This window comes from Saccoglossus kowalevskii, chromosome 10 (genome assembly GCF_978046115.1).
Source record: "Saccoglossus kowalevskii chromosome 10, keSacKowa6.1, whole genome shotgun sequence".
NCBI classification, from domain to species: Eukaryota; Metazoa; Hemichordata; class Enteropneusta; family Harrimaniidae; genus Saccoglossus; species Saccoglossus kowalevskii.
Genome location: NC_140650.1, coordinates 29,218,043 through 29,238,293, shown reverse-complemented (window position 1 = coordinate 29,238,293; position 20,251 = coordinate 29,218,043). Strand labels below are relative to the sequence as shown.

The 20,251-nt window shown below is 35.3% G+C and overlaps 2 protein-coding genes across 2 annotated transcripts in view; one reads left to right on the top strand and one right to left on the bottom strand.

The window, feature by feature from the left end:
• LOC100378250 (receptor expression-enhancing protein 1-like) overlaps positions 1-6,391 on the bottom strand; it is a 42,995-nt gene extending 36,604 nt beyond the window's left edge. Inside the window, exon 1 of the mRNA XM_006825879.3 lies at positions 6,207-6,391. Within this exon, the coding sequence (XP_006825942.1) occupies positions 6,207-6,238 (32 nt within the window). The 5' untranslated portion in view covers positions 6,239-6,391. The remainder of the gene's footprint in view (positions 1-6,206) is intronic.
• A 418-nt stretch (positions 6,392-6,809) lies between these two features.
• Positions 6,810-20,251, top strand: part of LOC100378099 (jumonji domain-containing protein 1C-like) — an 83,438-nt gene continuing 69,996 nt past the window's right edge. Inside the window, exon 1 of the mRNA XM_006825878.3 lies at positions 6,810-7,087. Coding sequence (XP_006825941.1) covers positions 6,926-7,087 — 162 coding nt within the window. The 5' untranslated portion in view covers positions 6,810-6,925. The remainder of the gene's footprint in view (positions 7,088-20,251) is intronic.

Here is a 20,251-nt window from a genome sequence, read left to right as displayed (position 1 = left end):
TAATACTGTTCAGAATGTAAAGTGTTATCCACACAACATTTGTTGCATAAATTTGCTTTATTCAAAGCGCACACCAGAAATGAATCAATGGTAAAAAATAAGTCACATTTTAATGATCTATTACACAACAAATAATTTTGGTATGATACAATAATTATCAATCTTATCCCCAGCAGCTCCAGAAGATTTTGATTGATTGGAGCGATTCCTGCATCGATCCAGAGCATCTATACATGCTTTCTCGATCAATACAGCTATATTGTTATAACTGTGTCTGTATACCACAAGTATAGATGTACAATTTGTGTCAGAATTGTGAACAAACCTATGTCATTAACAACTACACAATAATTGAATTTCATTTTGCATTATACAATCAAACAAAGCATCTTTGTTATATCATTCAACAATTTCACAATGTAGATGCTTGCTACATGTAAGCAGTTTTTTCATACAAATCCAGGGCTACCTTATATAGTAATTTTACAATCCAATTTTCATCTGACTGTAATAAGGTCACAACTAAGTATGCAATTTATCCAAAAAACTAACACTATTCTGTGTAACGTTTCTGATAAAAAAAAGAAACATTTGTCACAACAAACAAAATATTCGTTTCTGGTGTGGTCATGTAATGGTTTGAAATGCATTTTTATGCCCCCCCCCCAATCCAAGGCGTCAGAACTTGAATTTTGAATAAATATGTAATAATAATAATGATAGGAAGTGTAATGAACAAAACAGAAATACAACCCAAAATGTGCTCATGTGTACACAATTACAAGAATTGTAAAATTCTTAAAAGAATATTTTGGCAGTGTTTCTTTAATAAATAAAGTTTTACAGACGTTGAGTCGCCCCAAGGGAGTAATTATAGTGAGGAGAATTGGTAGAGGGGGTTAAACCACAAAGCTGGCACATTCAAAAGAACGCAGATTACACACCAACAAAACGATACAAAGTGTAAATCCATTAATTGTAGCATCAAATGAAATACCAACTAAAACATCATATTCTATCATTGTTCTGTTCAGTACTATGGATCTATTGAAACAGAATTTGTTTCAAACATGGAGAACTGTATGCAGAGAAAATGTACACAAACAAATATCTGCACTTAAGGATCGACCTGAACTAACACAATGGGGAATTTACTTTTCAACAAAAATACAGTTGAAGCTACAGTGAATAAGAAAGAAACCAATAAACAGCAGAAAGGACAGATCCAGAACGAGGTGCCTGATCAACAATACTCCTTTCCACTATGTTCTATTTTTAAGAACACACAATGGATCATGATCCTGTCATAGTCAGTGAACTTGGATAAAAGAATCTTTTGACAACAGCCAGGTTGAAGTTTTGACAGAACAACACAAAAGGGTGCAGCGTATAATTCTAAAGGTTGACCTGAATCAAAATGAGATGATAAATAAAAACCCTTAGAAGGTGTCATTGTAAATGCTGAATTTCAAATAAATAATTACGAATCAGTATAGAATAGTCACAAAAGTGTGCGGGGGCTCTTAATAAGCACATTGCAGCTAAGAGCCATGTTTCAGGATCACTGGTTGCTAGGTTACCATGCTCAAATAGTATGGGCATCATGAACAAACAATTTTTATATGTATCCTCAGATTTTATTATTTTGTGTAGTGGTTTGATTCACAACACACTAATAAAAATAATTAAATAACATCATTAACAACAATACGATAACAAACATCCCTTGCTAAAAATGTGTCTACCATGCAGTGTATCAGTAAAATTTATCAATCATATGCTATGTTGTCCAATGAGAACTCACACAGTGGTGAAGATTATAAATAAAAAATTCCCATGGCAGATATAAAATATAAAAAGATGGAAAATATTGAAAACATGCATTCTAATGTCAAAACAAGTAATTGAGAATGTCACAGGCCCCTCTGTTCTTGTGCTTTAATATATGAAATGTCAGCATTTATATGGTCCTTTTTGATCAAATGCATTAATCAAGTATGAACCAAATTGGTCAAAGCATGTCTGTGAAATTACTTCAAAATGGCCGCCAGTCAATCATTTTGCGTCAAAATGCAAAAACAAACAGGACATACATCAGGCTCCTAATATAAAACCTCCGCCTAAGCATGTGCATTTTTAAAAAAAAATGGCTGCCAGCCTTTTATTGAACGGTTTGGATATAATTGGTATAAGCCAAAATCTGCAAAAAAGAACAAAATTTGCAGTTTTTTGGCCACTCGTCAACCATCCTGAATCTTGACAAAAATCAACTTGCATCTTCGTGAAATAATATACTTCCTCTATATCAAATCAGAATAAACTTGATAATTGTATTGTCAAAATAATAGGCAAAAATGAACAAAAATAAGTATTTTTGATGAACAAATTGGCCGCCAGTTGGCTAATTTTGAGAAACATCTGAAAAATATTCTTGACAAGACAAATCCATTCCCTCCTTTTATTCTAAATATTTATAGATTTCAATGGTAGTTGAATTAAACCAGCCAATCACCTAGCAGAGCATATTGACGTCATTGAAGACTGTTCCAATGTCACTCTATTGACAATAGAATTCATTCCATTTTGAATTGCAAAATTTATAAAAATGAAAGAATTTTGTTTTGTTTGTTTAATCAATGATATAATATTAATTAGTCTATGGGTTTTAACACCCCAAGCAACATAAAATCAGTGAGGCAGTGATCTGATCACAACTGTAGTTTTGCATGTTACACTCACTTGAGTAGTCACTGAGAACACCTAACTCATAGAATGCGGTGTGACTTCAGTAATTTGGTACACATTGCAGCATTCTAGATGTCACTGGCAAGTAAATATTTTGTAATCGACAGTCCCAACAATCGGCATGTGATCCTGAGGGCATGACTTTGGAACACCAATGTAGCAGCTACTTTTTAATAGGGAAAAACATATCATAAACACTCATGATTACTGCTTCAACTTTTGTATTTTATTTCACAGGATGTTTATAGTTGTAATGCGATGTGAACGAAAACCAATATTCTGACACAAATTGTTATCAAACTAGTGAGTTTATTCATACCGAACATTTCTCCTTACTGGCCTGATGAGAACTACCACAAATTCGAATTTATGCTAAAAGCTAACAAGATTTCACCCAAGGCTTTACGAGCCTACCATCCAATACCAAAAACATTTCAAAATTTGTAGGGGTTTGGAACTAAGTTTTGAAATTTTAGCATGAGTCTAAATAATGTCAATTTTGCGAATCAAAATGGCTGCCAAAGCGAGATATCCCATTATGAGAATTCAATAAAAAAAAATGTTCATCCACTTTTTAGAATCCATATCATAGAAATCATCAATTTATTTTTTATTCTTAAAATATACTGGCATCTCATGTTTCTCATCACTTTGCATTCTACAGGCTTTTTTTGCTGGGCTGCTAGGAATGCTTTTGATTAGTTACATTATTACACCAAGGACCGCTAGACCGCTGTGATCAATGTTTTTCCCACACATGTGCTGTAATAACATTCTCAAAATTTAATTAAAATACTAAAAAAACTACAAAATTGTACACGTAACCACTGGTATACATTTATTACGCTTGCTCTACAATTAACAATGGGGCTAGTCAAGCAACAGATGGGATGCAACGCATAACTGATTACTGAATATGATGCCAACAACATATTTAGTAGGTCATCTACGAGCATTAAAATGAGATGGAAAACCTTATTCATTGTCATCAGAATTAAATTATTTGTATGGCCATGTTTTTGACATTTTTGCCATTTTTTTTTCAGTATACATAATATTGAGCTTTTTGGTACCAAATAAATACACATAGGGGGAAATGTTCAAAGTTCGAAGGTAATATGTAAACCAAAATAGCCAGCATTTCCACCTATTTGCATACCATGCAAGTTAATGGTTACCCGAATAACACAGCCTGTATCTGTGGATAAGCCATTATTTGGCCTCAAACCTTTAAACAGGAAACATCTCAACTTGTAAAACACTGTTATCTACTATTAAATTGAGACATTTATCTATTTCCAGGAAAATTCTCTATGACTGATAGAAGTTGATGCATTTACGGTTGATATGCTTTATCAAGTCAACAACAACGACAAAAACAATGTTGAAACATAGTCCCCCTGCATTTGTAAGTTCATACAGTAGTGTATGTGTACATATTTCTCATAATGCATACTGAGTAACAAAAGGTGATTGCAAACATTCAAAACATGTGGCAGATTAAAGGCTCTCTCAAATCTTGAAAGCTTAATTGAATCTAGTCCTACAAAAGATACAGGTCAGAACTTTAAACGAATACATGTCAATTAATATATGTACTAACAACTGCAAATTGGCCATTTTGAATTCAATTTGTAAAAGAAAATGTGCATCAATGTCACATGACCACGTTTACATTAACACTATCCACACACGACCGTGATGAGGTTCAGGAATAGCTGAAATGCTTGAGTTGATTCGTATTTAAACTATTTTGAATTGAACCGTGAAACAAATACATGAGCAAGTGCGACATGGATTTTCAAGAAGAATTTTTCTCCTGCATACTGTTCACCACTTTAGGGTCAGCACTCACAGGGTTACATGTACTTCTCCACTGCTCTCCTGAATACTTATCTAACAATTTCATACTCGAAAATGCCTCAGTTTACCACAGGTTTAAAAAAGAAACACTTTCTGAGTAGTTGTCATAAGCGTAATCAATGTACACAGCACAAAAATGTCTTGAATTGACTGGGATTGGGATGTAAATCAACAATTTGCTCTGTTCTGGTTAAAACACCCTTTCTGTAACTCTTATTTCTGTGATGACTTTTGATTAAAAAAAATGACAGGCATTCCAGTATCTCAGAATGGAAAACTACCAGCCTTACATCCTTACATTTTCACAGAAAATAAATTCTCCATGTTCTTGATGCAAGATGAACTAAACTAGAAGCCACATCAATACTGACATTACTGAAGCACCAGATGCAGCAAACTTTATTTTTCTAAAGGAGACTTGAATGTTTATAAAAATATTTTTACAAGGGTATGGTGTTATTTTCTTGAGACCGATGAGTGAGCCACACAACACATGTCATCTTAGAGACGAGATCATGTCACACTTACTGAAACTTCATACAGGGAACCAGAAAACATGTGATTTAGAAGGTACATGTAGCACTCTGACAACTATGTTGTTATTTAAAAACACAAGGATTGGAATGATTTCAATCTCCTTGAGCCAAAAATAATGAATTTACTTCCACAGACCTAGGGTTGAGACAGATGTGACCACAAGGGGTCTGAAAGTAACAATTCTATAGAGCTGAAATTTAGGGGTAATACAATCCATGGTTAGATATTGACATACAAGAATTGAGCAGACATTTACAGCATATTATTTGTATTACTCCAATCACAATTCAAGAGTATCACAAACAATTTTAGGTATTGGATAGACACCTCAAGGAAAATAAATATTTCAGCAGAATTTTTGAAGATGAAGCTTGACTAACAAATTATTGATGATTATGTCATGGTCAGACGACCAGCCTATAGCCCACCATTGTTGATTCATTATCCTTCAAATTTATTGCAAAACAAAAGGCATGATGGGTAATATTAAATAAATACATCGTCCAATTCATTGGGAATAATTATAGCCAACAATGTGGTAGGAGAAACACATTAAATGAATTATTATGAATACAAAAAATATTAAAATGTTCCTGTTATTTAACATTCTGTAACTAAAAGTGTGTTGGCACTCAAGTTTTTTTGAGTAGTTGAATAATTATTTTAATCAGTATGTATATATTAAGTTTAAATAACTGAGTTGCCTGAAATAACAAATTTAAAAAAAAGATACGCCAAAAATGGACGATCACTATTAAAAGGGAGTTGATTCATCACGTACTTTTTCGAAAACAACGCATATTTTCAACATTCAAAATAGAAAATTCACCGAAATGTCTGGGGTTGAACACTTGATTCTATTAAAAAATAAACGATACTGGGTATCAGGAAGTCATCACAGCTAAGAACGGAAAGAATGACAGACAACAGTGACGGTCAACAAGTACAAACAGGATGGATGACTTCAATCGTCATTTTCAAACTCATGGGGCCCTCGTCAAAAACACAACAGCGGGTTAAGCTTAGAGGAGGATCAGGGCGAAAATAAAAATCATACTTACATAACGAGGCGAGAAATAATAAACGAAACCATGCTGGTTACAGGAAACGGCCAGTAAGGTTACATGAAAAGCGACAAAACTGAAGAAAAAACGAAGATCTGGAAACACATCCTTGCAACTGTTCAGTTAATGATCCGCCATCTTGTTGTTTGAATTCATTGGGCCTTGTCGGGATCACGTGACGTAAACAAATGGTCTCAGCCAACTACCCTCCCATCTATATACCCCATCAAGTTTTTCCTACATGTAAGATGGCATTCAATATCTACGCGAAATAATCGCATTGCACAGAACATTACTCAAAAATAGTTCTAAGATTTTAATGACAGCGTCTATGTTGAAAGAAATAAAATTGATAGCGCAAGAGTCATCCACTAATATTTAATTGATTTATTTTATCGTTCAGATAAGCATTGTATTTCCTCCTAAAAGTATACGTATTTTTAAAAACAATTTTGATGTTCTAGTCGACAGCATTGTGCTTTAACGGTATAGTTTAGGGACTACTTTGCTTGCCAACGCTCTAGTAAGCGGAAGTAGATAAATGTTATCGATGACCCTTTCTCTGACCTCGACACATCACACGTAGTAATTTATATTCATACACTGGGATCCTAGTTCAGCGCGAGTCGTTGTATTGAACTTCAAGATAAATTTCAGCAGAATTTCACCCAAAAACTCGTGGCGGTTCATGGAAAATGTTATCATAGACTGCCAAAATGGGTATTGAATACCGTGCGGAACTTGTCGGAAAGCGATTTCTGTGTGTCAGTAGCTTGTCGAAGCTGAAACTCAACAAGATCTGTGAGTGGGATTGGCGAGCTGGAGTGATTCGAGCAGTGGATAACTGGACCATTGGACAAGACAATCAGGATCTAGCGGTAGGTTACTCAGGATTTCCCCCTCGTTGGTTGGCGACAACCCTCTCACGTAGGAGAAGATCTCTGTTACTGACAAATAAACCGTTGGAATGCAGGTTTTCTTTGACTCGTTTGATCGAGCGAGATTACGCGTCCCAACGAAATATTAGTCGCCTGTGCCAGTAATCGTGCCGGCGAAATATCGCTAATTTTCTTTTCAGTTTTCACACGTTTTACCATTCCTGTGTTGAATGATCATTAGAGAAACATAGTTGTTGTGTTAATTTGATTGTCAGAGGCTGCCCTTGTTGTAAACAAAGGCGTATTTGTAGAAGAAATGGGCAAATAAATTTAAGTGTTTATTGAAATCAAAAATTATGACTGATGCAAGTGGCTGGTCAGAAAAGATTGTCAAGAATAAAACAAAATAAAACTTATAGTTTATTGATAGTTAAAGAATATTGATAGTTACCACAAATAATATGATATTTCATAATAACCACTAAATCACAGCCATGCAAAATTCATACGCAGACTGGGAAAATGTGTTCCCGTTTCTTGGTAATATCTAAAGGATTTAAAATGTAAACGTCAAAAACATTAAGTTACTTATACTATTACACGTTTGTGGTCACCGCTTCGATTTTTTTTTATAGTATCTGATTTTGTTAGCGGCCAGGAAGTCTCCCATTTTGAAGGTCGGAAGGAACTAAAGGGTGAAAGCTGGGAATGACCTCGGCGCTGAATCATCGCCCAGAAGCAATTATCAGTAGTTTACCCACTAGTGAAGGATTGGAATGTTAATTTTAAAATCCCTCCGAGTCTAAAAATAAACGTAGTTTACGTTTAGAATATTATTAGATTTTTATCTTATTTATTGGATAGGATATGCTCAATTTTAGTGATTTCTATGCCTGGAATGCGTTGATAGTATGGAAAAAAAGTTCTTTGATAAATTAAATAATCAAACTGTGTCAGCTGTCTAGTGTACTGCTTTAAAAAAACATATTTAGACTTAGGGCACACTAGACTCCATGTCCTGGTACTAAAAATTGATTTCTTAGCCAGTTTGAAAGTAAAAACATCTGGAAAAATAGGGTGAATTAGAGGAACGCAATCAGTTTACACTTGCTGACATTTGACCAGATCAGTGGGAAATCACTATACTTTGGTATGTGTGCTGGAAAAATGGCACACTGCTTGGGAGAAGGAAACTTGATCAGTGGCCTGTGGGCGATATCTGTTAATCTAAACACAACAAACATTCCGCTGTTTGAGTGAAGTAAAGCTTCAGTTCAGAGTCCTGAAATGACTCCTCTTAGTAACCATGGCAAAAGCAAGGTTTACAACACTGTTATCAATGGTTTCCCCATGCTAGTTTTTTTCTTATATCTAAGTTTCGTGGTAAAGATTCTTTGTGAGCAATTCCAATCATCTTTTAATATCAGTGTGAAAACATTTTTATTTTAGAATAGAAGTAGACAGTTTTCGAAAGATATTCTGAACCATTGAAACGTCTTGTGTTCAATGTTGTTTAAATGTATGGTTGTCAACTTAGTACCAATGTAAGACTGCTCGACAGAGTTGACTGTTCTAAGTTTGTACATGTTTTGAGATTATGTTCAGTTCATCTTCTTTTGCAGAGCTCCTTTTCATTGTGACTTGCAAATGAATTTCTTGATTTATTCATGATAGTCAGAATTGGTTTTTACGTTAGGTATTGTCCCTTTGCGAGTGCAAGTCTGTCATAGTGTGTTTTTTATATCTGGCTGAATGGGTCTCCTTCAATAGCCATTTTTAATGGCCTTGTTAAATTTGAATGGCTGGACTTAGTTTTAACAATGATTGGCCTTGGTAACACAAGATTTAATACCTGTCTATTGTTTTAGATGGATAATCGTTAAAGGACAAACATTTTACATGTAATAGATGTTAATAGAGTGACATAATGTGTAGACTGATGACCAAACACAACATTATAAATCAGAGGTAGTTCAATTGCTTATACTAATGAAAGTTTTAGAAAAGTGCAATGTTACTATATGTTATTTTATGTGACTAGTCAAGGTCAACACAAATGCAGCTGCCTTTATTGCAGCACATAGTTTATTAATAAAAGTAAAGAAAAAATAAATAAACTGTAGAATTTATTTCTACTCTTTTTTGTGTATTTGTCCACTACCTGTACAAGTTACATTATATATTTTTGTCCACAATATCTATTGTGGGAGTAGGCTCTGAAATGAAATGAAATCCCACTGACCTGAGAATTCATTCTGTTACTTCAACATTCTGATACTATATTCTTTGCATACAAATGAAGCCTGTCATCCCCAAACTAATTTGTTTCATTGAATCGCAATCCAATGAGATTTTCTAATCCTCTAATTTCCATTCTCCACCTAAGGTCAAACTCACAATGTACCTGTCTCTTCGGTTACTTTTGAATATTTCATTTGAGGAAGGCCATCCGATTTACTCACTAGGTAATGGGTTAAAAGCACTTTTAGATGCAAGAATTAGTTGCATTTGAAATCAATAAATTTGCTGGCAATGTACAATGTAAAAGTGTGAAATAGAATGTCTGATTTTTAGTTGGCTTTGAGTAAATGCATATTCTGGTCCTCTTGCTTCTTGATGTACAGGACTTAAAATTGTGATTTGCCTTTACAATTGTTTTGTTAATTTTGACGGCAGTGTCACTCTGCACCATGCCGTATTGAGGCCTGTCATTTGGCCCCTGTGGTTGCCTCATCAGATTTGAATCACTCTCGTAAATGAGAAATTGCATTTTGGAAGTTAACCTTTCATGCTGAATAGACAGTCATGAATAATTTAATACTCAGATTTTGAAAATAAATCTGAGTGACTGACATTTCAGTACATTGTGACAAGTAATATTTAGATTTTAAATGAAGTAACTATCATCTATACCTGATTTATTACTACCTAATATTGGGTCTTCTAATATAATTCTGGTAGGTTTCTTGAATTTTCAATACAAGCTCACTCTCAAAATTGCTAGCATGGCCCTGTCTTTTGTATTACCAGGGTTGCTGTAAAATGGTCCTTAAAATAAACATTCTTTTTCATTGTGCTGCATTGAAAAGTTTTGTACTGAAAAGCTAGGCGTTATTGCTAGAATATTGATGTTAGGTTTATGCATAGACTGCAAAGAATGGTTATTCTGATTATTTAGTAGGGCTGATTGATAAGGTAGTCAATCAATGTCGTGTCATTCCTTTACAAGATTGATGCCAGATTCCTGCCCCAAAGTGAAAAAAAAATGGGCTGTTTCATTAGGCCATAGGTGTGGTTGTGTAGTTCAATCATCCTACCTTATAAAGAATAATTTGCCACCTGTAGCAAACATTTTTTTCCATCTGATTAACATCTTAATAATTTGGGATTTGTATTATGCCAGAAGTGTCTAATTTTCCTGGCATGTTAAAAAGGAATGCTTGTATTAGCACATGGCATGGTTCCTGTTTTTTTTACTATGCAATATCATTTGATTGTAAATATTTGCTGTAGTGTAGCAGCATACAATGTTAAAGGCACATTATACTCTGTACAGCTAAAATTAATTAAATCCATCTTGTCAGTCATTCCATGTGTGGGTTTCTGTGCCAAGTGATACATTTGTCTTGCATATGACATCAAATCGTGGACATATTTTAGTGCACTCCAAATATAGGCACATGTTAGCCAAAAATTGCATTAATTATGTGCAGAGTCATTAAAATGCGAGCATGGACACAGCTCTATTATTTGTAAGCTTATAAACTACTAATAGAGCAAATACAGTATCCATCATATTTTGCAACCGAGTAAATTTATGGTATGTACATGTCAGTCACCGAACACATGTTGAAGTGAACCAAATTCAAGCGAGAGTCTGCAAGTTCCTGATGCGGACATTGTACAGAGTATTGATGTGCCTGCAGGGATTGCACTGCAGTGAGTCATAATAAGAAAATGCAGAAGAATTTAAACTTCATTCTGTGTAACAAATAGGTTTCTGTAATATTAGGGACTACGGAAGCAGAATTCGAGATAACCTAATCCTTGGTGGGCACCTGGAGCTTTTTTGTCTATTAATGTATCATTTGTTTCTGTTTTTACCAAATTTGTTTAAATACAAATGAATCTCAAAACCTCTTCAGTTTTGCTCGGTATAAATTTTTCCTGGCAGCTGATTGTGCGTGTAATCAAGGAACAACTGATGGTCTCCCATGCGCTTGGTTTGTTTTAGGCAAAGTCTTTGTCACCTGAATGTAATCAAAACAAGACTACTTGTATAACATTTTTGGCTGCATTTTGTATTTTGTACACAATTGCATTTTAATAATACAGATCAGAATTCAGTTGTATCTGTATTGAGTTTGTTTGACCTCATACTGCAATCAACCCTGCTGTGACTGGCTGTCTGACATTTGTTGTGCTATGTGTGCCTGATATCTCCCAAATGGTTCCATGTGTATCATCAGTCTGTTATCAGTGTGTCCTTGGAACAACACATGTAAACATCCTGCAGTCTGTGGCATTGGCAGGGTATCTCAATCCCCCACCTGGTTAGGAGTCAAGCTTCACCAGATTTATGTACTCGCTTATATTTTCCATAGAAGCAGCTTGAACATTAACAGATTGTAGGCCCTCATGTCAGACAAAAATTATTGCCTTGTTAGCTGCATCTTTGAAAATGTTGCTAAGTTATCCGCGGATTCCTGTGTCAAATGGTTTAGTTGAGTGCTCTCCAGATCAGTTTCTATATGGGTAGCAGATGCATACAGAACATCACATTTGATTTTAGAATAGTTTGATTTGCTATCTGTTTTTTAGCTAATTTAAATTGCAACAAATTCAGCTTTATTTGCATTCAGTCTCATTTGCTAAAAAGGTATGTAGCTATTTAGTGTATTGTATCTCAAGGCTTCTGCATGATTTCAAAAGGATCTTTCACTGACTTGCCATGGCATAATACACAGCATGCACATATTTATATATTCTGTATAAAACTCTACAATGCAGGCCACAATCTTGTATACTATTCTGTTGCACATTTATCAATCTGAAAGGAGAGGCAAGACAAGTTTTTTCTGAATCAAAGAGTAAATTGCTCAGTCATATTTTCGACATGTGTTCCTACAAACTGATCAACTTTGGACTATGCAAGGTTAAGGGGAGCTTGCTTTATTTATTTTCAATGTGTATGTTTACATTTTGTTGTGAAATTATCCCTGACCTGAATCCCTGTGCATTTGCTTTGTGGACAGATACTGAGTTGTGTGGCCTTGTGGTACACCCTTGGCTATCTGCTAAGCAACTACTTATTTTTGACCAGCTGCTAGGGCTACTGTACTTTCCATCAGCATAACATGTTCCACTCATGACGGATTTATTGTTGCTATTTAGGATACTCAAAATCTTTTATGCATTTGTTTACTGACTCAAAAAACTTCAACCTTTCCTAATTTCACTGTGGACAAATTCATGCGACAGACCTCCTAATTGCAAACCCATTGAATGTTTTGAGATAAAAATCCCTTTATATCATTCACATTTTGACCTATTTGTTATGTAAAAAGCGATTTCTTTGAGAACATCGATAGAAGTGTCTGTAAGACTGCAGTCTGAGTAGGTTACTTGAAAAGATATATTGAAAAGAATGATCAGAATGGTGCTTAAGTTTGATTGGTATGTGGCAGTCTGGCTAGTTTGCATGGTTTTGAAGGTCAGGAGTGGATAAAAACATTATGAATAATCTTGGCAACAGCTAACTTCAGCAGTCCGATATGATATCAGCACTGCTCCCACATCACTGATTTTAGTCTAATTTTCCAGCAATATTTAGAATTGGGTAATTAAGTTCTCAAAATTGTAAGTAACTGTACAGCACTTCTTGCATACTTCTTGCATACATAGATTCTCACACCCTTCGATGTTTTGTGTACCCTCATGCAGGCTGTCGATTGTCTTTCAAAGGCATCACTACTTCCATTGATTGTCCTTTTAGAGAAGGATCAAACTATATTTCATCTTGCATAACAAACAAAACCCTTTTCACATCACCTGCTGAGTACCAAAAGTTTTTTTTGTCTGAATATGGACATGCCGGATGAATAGTTCACATGCCACGGAAACGTATCTGTGTTATGATTAGACAGCTCAGATGTGTTGCTATAGTGATGTTACATCTTCTGTAAAACATTTATTGATGCTATAACCTTGCTTTCCACAACATTATAATAGCCAGTCAGTACTGATTCCTTTTGATAAATCTTGTGCTATGAGAAGATTATATGACGCCTATAATTAGGCTGCATGTAGATTTTACTGACTTGTTTCTTTTTGCCACCCTCATCTGCTTTTTATCTGTTTCCACAATATCTCATCCAGAAAATTCTGTCTAGACTGGTTTGACCTCTGACTATTATGTACAAGCCTATTTTTCATTACAATGATGTAATTTGCGTAATTGGTGCTTGCCTTTGTAATATACAGTAGAAACGGTAGGCGTATCCTTTCAGAACTGCGCTTTTTTGTTTGTTTTTTAGCAGACTGAGTGGAAAAAAAGAAAGTGCTTGCAATAATTTTTTGATGTACATGGCTGTATGCCAGGAATAATTATCTTGTTACTTCCTCCACATATAATAATGCTGGTCATTTATTTTGGGTTTGTGTATTTTTGGTACAAACACGTTTATTTAATGAATTCCATGGCACAATTTAAGGTAGCGAGAAGGGTTTTGTGACGTTTTTAAATAAAACATTCTCTGTCTGTTGTCTCGTTCAGAACAGTAATTTAGGTTATATATATCAAAAGACTAAGTATAGAGGTACAAGTTCGCACAAACTGGACAGTCATTGTTTACATAATTATCACGTGACATCAAAAATGGCGAACCTTGTAAAATGACTAAGTACGCGATTGCGAGAGCACACTGCGGAATTTCCTGGTGAAATTTACGTCATGCATTGTCCGTAATCAAGCCCATTGAAATGCGTCTCCGATAATCAAAAGAGCTATTATTCCGATTTCTATTCAGGTTTGTTTTTTTGTCCTTAAATTATTTCATACTTGGCACCTTTAACAGACTATTATTCTGTGACAAAGCATTTTCTTTAAAAACCCAGACATATTTCGCACCATCATTATCTTTTGAACGATAACTGCGAGTTTGAATGTCCTAGTCCGAACGCACTTGATTTGACGGCGGTCCCAATGAGTCGTTCTCGATCAAAACTTCAACTCGAGAAAAACTCGAAAAACAGTTTTGGTTAATAAAACACTGTAGATTTTCTGCATTATTATAAATATACACTAAAAATGGCCAAACATATTAACCACTGATATCATAGAACTCATAAAGAGTGTCAGATAATGAATAATTTCAAGCTCGAGCGTGAAAAATGAAGAAAACTGCTGGCATTTGAGTCCGTACTCAGGAACGTTCGGGTTTTCCATTGTTATGCAAACGAACAACGAAGGATAATCCTCTGACAAACATTACTGTCCCACTGTACATGCTGACAGTTTACAAACAAGCTAATCCTTCAAGTGTCTCTGATAAGACATCTAATAAAACGGTTTTCATGGTGAAACAAAATGGCCGATGTTTGAAAAAAATTGCTGTGTCAGAGCGCGACACTGAGTGGCAGATTTTTCTTTGCCTCGTCTGTCAACGCTTTCTTTCTTTTCTTCGCCATTGCGTTAGAAAAAAAATGTATTAGTAAAATAGAATATTGACTTGGAAAATAAAACGATTTAAAAGAAAGTTGTGCAAAGTTACAGTACTCCTTTCGCACAACCTCCCGCCCGCTTCCGCTTTCCAATCACCTTTTTCTCTCGCTTTTGCGACCGCTTGTTGAATTCGACCAGACAATTTCCGCTTCATTTTCGACCGCGCAAACCCTGAAATATCACCGCCCACCTGCTCGCTCGCGCGCATTTAAAATTCGGACTAACAGAATAATTTCCGAGGTTCACATTGTCTTATAATTGTCTTTCTGTTTTTTATAGATGTTGAACAGCTGACAAAAGTTCAAATACTTTTTGTTTTAACTATCTATAATTATATGCACGCAACCTGACCCTTTGACCTCGATTTGGCCTGGACTGAATATTTTATTTTAAACAATATTCTGACGTGAAATACAAAATGTATTTCAACACAAGTACGACATGGTTGTCTGAGGTTTCTTTCCTGATTGTTGAGTCTTCGCAATGTGTTTTGTATAACTATTGTTGTTCCCCCCCCCCCCCCCGATGCTAAAGGACCGTAAATCTAAATGGCAGTTACATTCATGGGCTGAGTGAAAGAAAATATTTCTAAGCCTAAAATAAAACCTAATATTACACCTCTTTGTGTATTTGTTAATTTTACATATGTTTGTCATGACAGTATGTTTGTAAATATCTAGAAAAATCTCGTCTTTCGTTGATAATTTCGATTGTTTGTTTGGAATGTCGATCCCCGTTGGTTTCTCCATACTCAGGCTGAGTTTAGGAAGAGCGTCGATCAACACCGTGACAATCAGCCGAGAGAATACAAACATTGACCGTAATTCATGGGGATCATGTCCGTAATTTGTGGGCTGAAACCCCAAATAATTAAACAAGTATTATTATTTTAATATATATTTTATTTTACATCGCAAAACTAAACCATGCAAAAACAGAGCTAGAGTTGTTCGCGGTGAAACAACCGCATTGAAGGCAATGCAACTTCAACTAGCCATTTCTTACCTTGAAATAAAAAAAATAAAAATTCGAAGAGCATCGGGGAAAATATTAATAATCATCCTTATCAATCGCTTGCTTTATTTTATTCGAATCTATGAAATTCACGATTTTTTTTTTACATTTGTTGGCAACTTCCGCGCTAAAAAAGTTATGGCTATAACTAAATTTGACACGTTTTTCTTTTAAGCCCAATAAATTATTCATACATGTCAAGCTCTGTTCGATTCTTTCAGGGCATATGGCCGTTTTAGTCGAAAATATTTGTTGTGGGAACACTTTTATGGTACGTATACGGTATAGACCGAACTCGTTCAATGATCGTGACTTAATTTTAAAAATTCAATGTCAAATTTTACCAGACGTGGATCGATGTGGATTCGGTATCGTTATTTTTGGAATTAATCACTAACATTTCCTCGTTTCTCTGCTCTCTCAAAAGGAGTTACCTAGGCTTTTTTCACGTAACTGTCTCATTAAAAAAAATATTACATCTAGAACAAGCACCCAAAACACGTAACAAGAGGTCCCAGTTCAGTTGCTTTCACGATACAAGTGTAATACAACTATTAGATTTGAAGTGTCGTTCAGAATGTAATAATAGTTAATACTAGTTGTATGTTCACACTTTACTATCAAAACCACCAGTTCGACCACCCATGTGCCAGTGATCAGTATTTGGGCGAGCGGTCAATGTTTTCAATGAGCGAGCGAGCGAGCGAAAACAAAACGTGATTAAAATGCGGTCGGTTTCCGGTCGGACAAGACCGCGTGGTCGGAAAATAAGCGATAAGCGGTCGATGTAAAAGCGGAAGGTTGGGCGAAATGAGTACTGTATGACCATGTTTCTCGGTCGAAGTCTCGACTGACAATAATGCTGACAATGGACGTTAGATAAATACGCATTGTTTGCAACTGGAAGCTTATCACCCGTTATATCAGAATCGTCAACAACTGAGTATACAGATAAGATGTTATCATTTAAACCCTTTCAAAGATAAACATTATGCAAATATCCACGAAACGCCAGTTGTAGTCTTTTCTGCTAGTGTTTTAAAACACTAATTTGAGCAACGTTATTTCGCAATTTCGATCTTTTGTAAACCCGGGGTGATGTATCAAGGTCTAAAGTAACCGTTTTATCAATTTGTGAAAAATCAAGAAAAAAGTGAAAATTTCCCTTCTCGCTACCTTAATCTGTTTCCGGATTCATAATTGAACATCAAGTTAGTTTTGGACTTGATGATTTATTATGCGCAGATCAATGACTACCTTTATAAAATTGTACACATTCAATCCATAATTTATGATTGTCTGTGTGATCTGTATTCGTCAATTTTGTTCTTCAGTTGGCAAGTCTGCCAGGTCTGTATAAAAATATTCTCTCGTGTTTGAATTACAAAGGTGAGATGTCATCTGTGGTTGTGTCTGCTTGCTTGCCAGTCTTTGCAATCTCATTCCACTTTTGCCCATTGGGTATTATTTTATACAAAGGGTACTTCTGGTAATAGATGTTATTATATTTTCTAAACCGTTGATGTATTATAGAAAAAGGAATGATTTGAAGAGTGTCTCTGCATGACAAAAAGAGCCTCGGGTCATGACTGAAACAATGTTATTACAATGTAATATTGCTTATTATGGATTTATGATTTTCCATTATAATTTTTTTTTTTTGTAAAATTAAAATGATATTCAAATATTAATTTATCTCAATATAACATGGTTGGAACATTTATGATGAATCTGATTGACCCAAAATGTTGAATTTGTAGTGCATTATTATGTGTTAAATATTTTGAGGTCAGCTTGTCATTATATGGAGGTAGAGTAATCGGCAGCTGCCAGCTACATCCCCATATGCTTGCTCTAATGGAAAATCTAAATGGGGCTTAATCATTTCCCGCAATAATTGAGGTACGTAGGGAAATTGCATCCAGACAAGTCATGAATCTGACGCCAGCCTAGTTTCTCTCACTTAGTTTCAGGGCAAATGGAGATTTCTTCATCTTGGGTTATTGAATTACAATTGCTGTCTAGCTGTTGGTCAGGTCCAATCGATTGGAACCAATGTCAGCACCAGGGTTTAGGCTATACAGAAGCAGGTGGGATTGAAGGGGTAGCTCTCTGTTGTTGATACGAGGAATGACTGGACTCTTTGTTTTATTATACTGCAACGAGGGGAGCTCTGGACTTGACAAAACATTTAAGAATACAATAAATCCAACAATACTTACCCATTGTTCTGATGTTTGTGCATGGCCAGCCGAGCTGAAATTATATGCTTGTTTCTCATAAATAACAAAAGACTGTCCTGATATCGAAGACTGCCTTTCCCAGTAACACTTGAAACCCCGTCTTTTATTAGCCAGCTTCCTATTTCACTCTACTGTTTTTAGCTTTATGAAAAACAAATATCTTTTAACTTTCACACCAGGGCCAGACTGCTTTTACACTGTATCCCTTTCATGTACTTTATCAGTATTTTTTTTCGGGTACTGATGCATGTCAAAATCATAATCCCCAAAAAAGATTTGATTCTGTAAATACGCTGAGGTGGACAAAAGTTCTGTAGGCCTTGGGGGGTATGTTTTAGGTTATCCCATCTGAAATAAATATATTGTTGTAGTCGGATTCCTCAGGGAAATAAATTTAAACTTTAAGCCCATCAAGGAATTGGTCCCAGTTGACCTTGATCCCCTCTTGTTGTTGGATCCATTTATAGTTTCTTTTCTAATTCCAACCATTCTTTGTACTATGCTCTACTTTCCACATACCATATTTGTTCCAGTAGAGATACATGTACTGTGTATGCTCTGTTAAAATAGCAGTGAGGACACATGTGCTATATTTTCTTGAATGGCATCTTCAACCTAGTGCAGCAACCTAAAGCTGCCGCACACCACACTCTACAATACAATGGGACCAGACTGTCTTATTTGTAGCAAAGTCATGCGACTGCCTCATTGAGCAGTGCAGATTGATAGAGCCATGGATGACCAAATTCTCTTCTTTGATCCCCCCCCCCCACCCTCTACATAATGCGACAGTTTTGTCACATTGCATCTTAGAAAGTTGTTTGCGATATGCTTAAATATAAGTTAAATATAAGTTAAAGACTTCATGGAAAAAACTTAGGGTACCGATACCCTTAACTAGATTTTAAAGATTGACCAATTTTCAATCAAATGGCCACCAGAGTCAGACCAAAAGCTATCTGCTACGAAATCATGAAGTCATGTTTCCATGGAAACAAGGTCGGATATCCTGCATTTTACTTGCGAGCCATGTCCCTCCTTAACTGCTTTGACATAATGACAAAGCACATAATGCACATATGCTTCAGTCTTCTAATGGTAGATGTAAAATATATTCTAGCCTGTTCTTTCATCAGTTGTTATTGTACAGCTCCATCAGACTTCTAATTTAAACACATTTCGTTATTATTGTTTAATATAGCACTAGAATTCCATTGAGGTCAGCCATGCGACCTGGTAAAACATGGTTGTGGGTTGACAGAAATATATCTCCTGTAAGCATCAAGAGCATATGTAGTATGGTAAAGTGTGTATAGCTTGTCATCTCGTGCCCATATTTGGAAATGCTGGATTAATGACATGTCTATCATCGGTCAAACAATTGAGCTGTATAGTAATTATTAATTTTTACCTTGCCCTAAAGGATAATGTAAACAGTTGATACTAGTCCATAAAGACAAATCCAATATATATATAATACATTGTAGAGATTATATTCAGATTATAAAATGATCATTTTATTCTGTGCTGGAAAGTGTCTTTGGCTGTGTACAATAATCGGAGCCAGGGGGGATACCGTATATAAAAAGTACAATTTTGATATTCTGTTAAAACGTGCTTTTGAATGGAAACCATAGTAATAGTGACCTTGCCTGTGTTAGAGGTCAATATTGAATATCCTTGAATTATGTACAGCTTCATTTTACTGGCCTTCACAACTCAATAAATCTAATTTCAGTTCTATTTATGTATGTATGCAATGCAATGTGCCAAAGTGCAATTTATTTAGTTTTGTGTCTGTCAGCTTGTTGTTTTGTACCTAGTGAGTCCAAGGCTTGTGAATAAGCACCATACTTATACACATGCCTCCCTCGCCAGAATGTCATGGCCAACCCTGTGAGTGTGTGCTGCTGATAACCATTCTGTAAATTACTAACATATGTTAAATCAGTTGACCCAGGGATTATTTAGAATTTTAAAGTAATTCATAAATATGTAATGTACTGGTACTAACAAATACATTATTAGTTTCATGTGAATCCAAGTTAAAATATAAACTACTAAAATATATGATGATTTTTATCTCACTGAGTCTTTCATCAGACAGGAGATAAATTCATGGCAGGTGGTAGTAATATAATTTAGTCTGTAATATGCTGCCTTTGTATTTTATAGTTATATCCA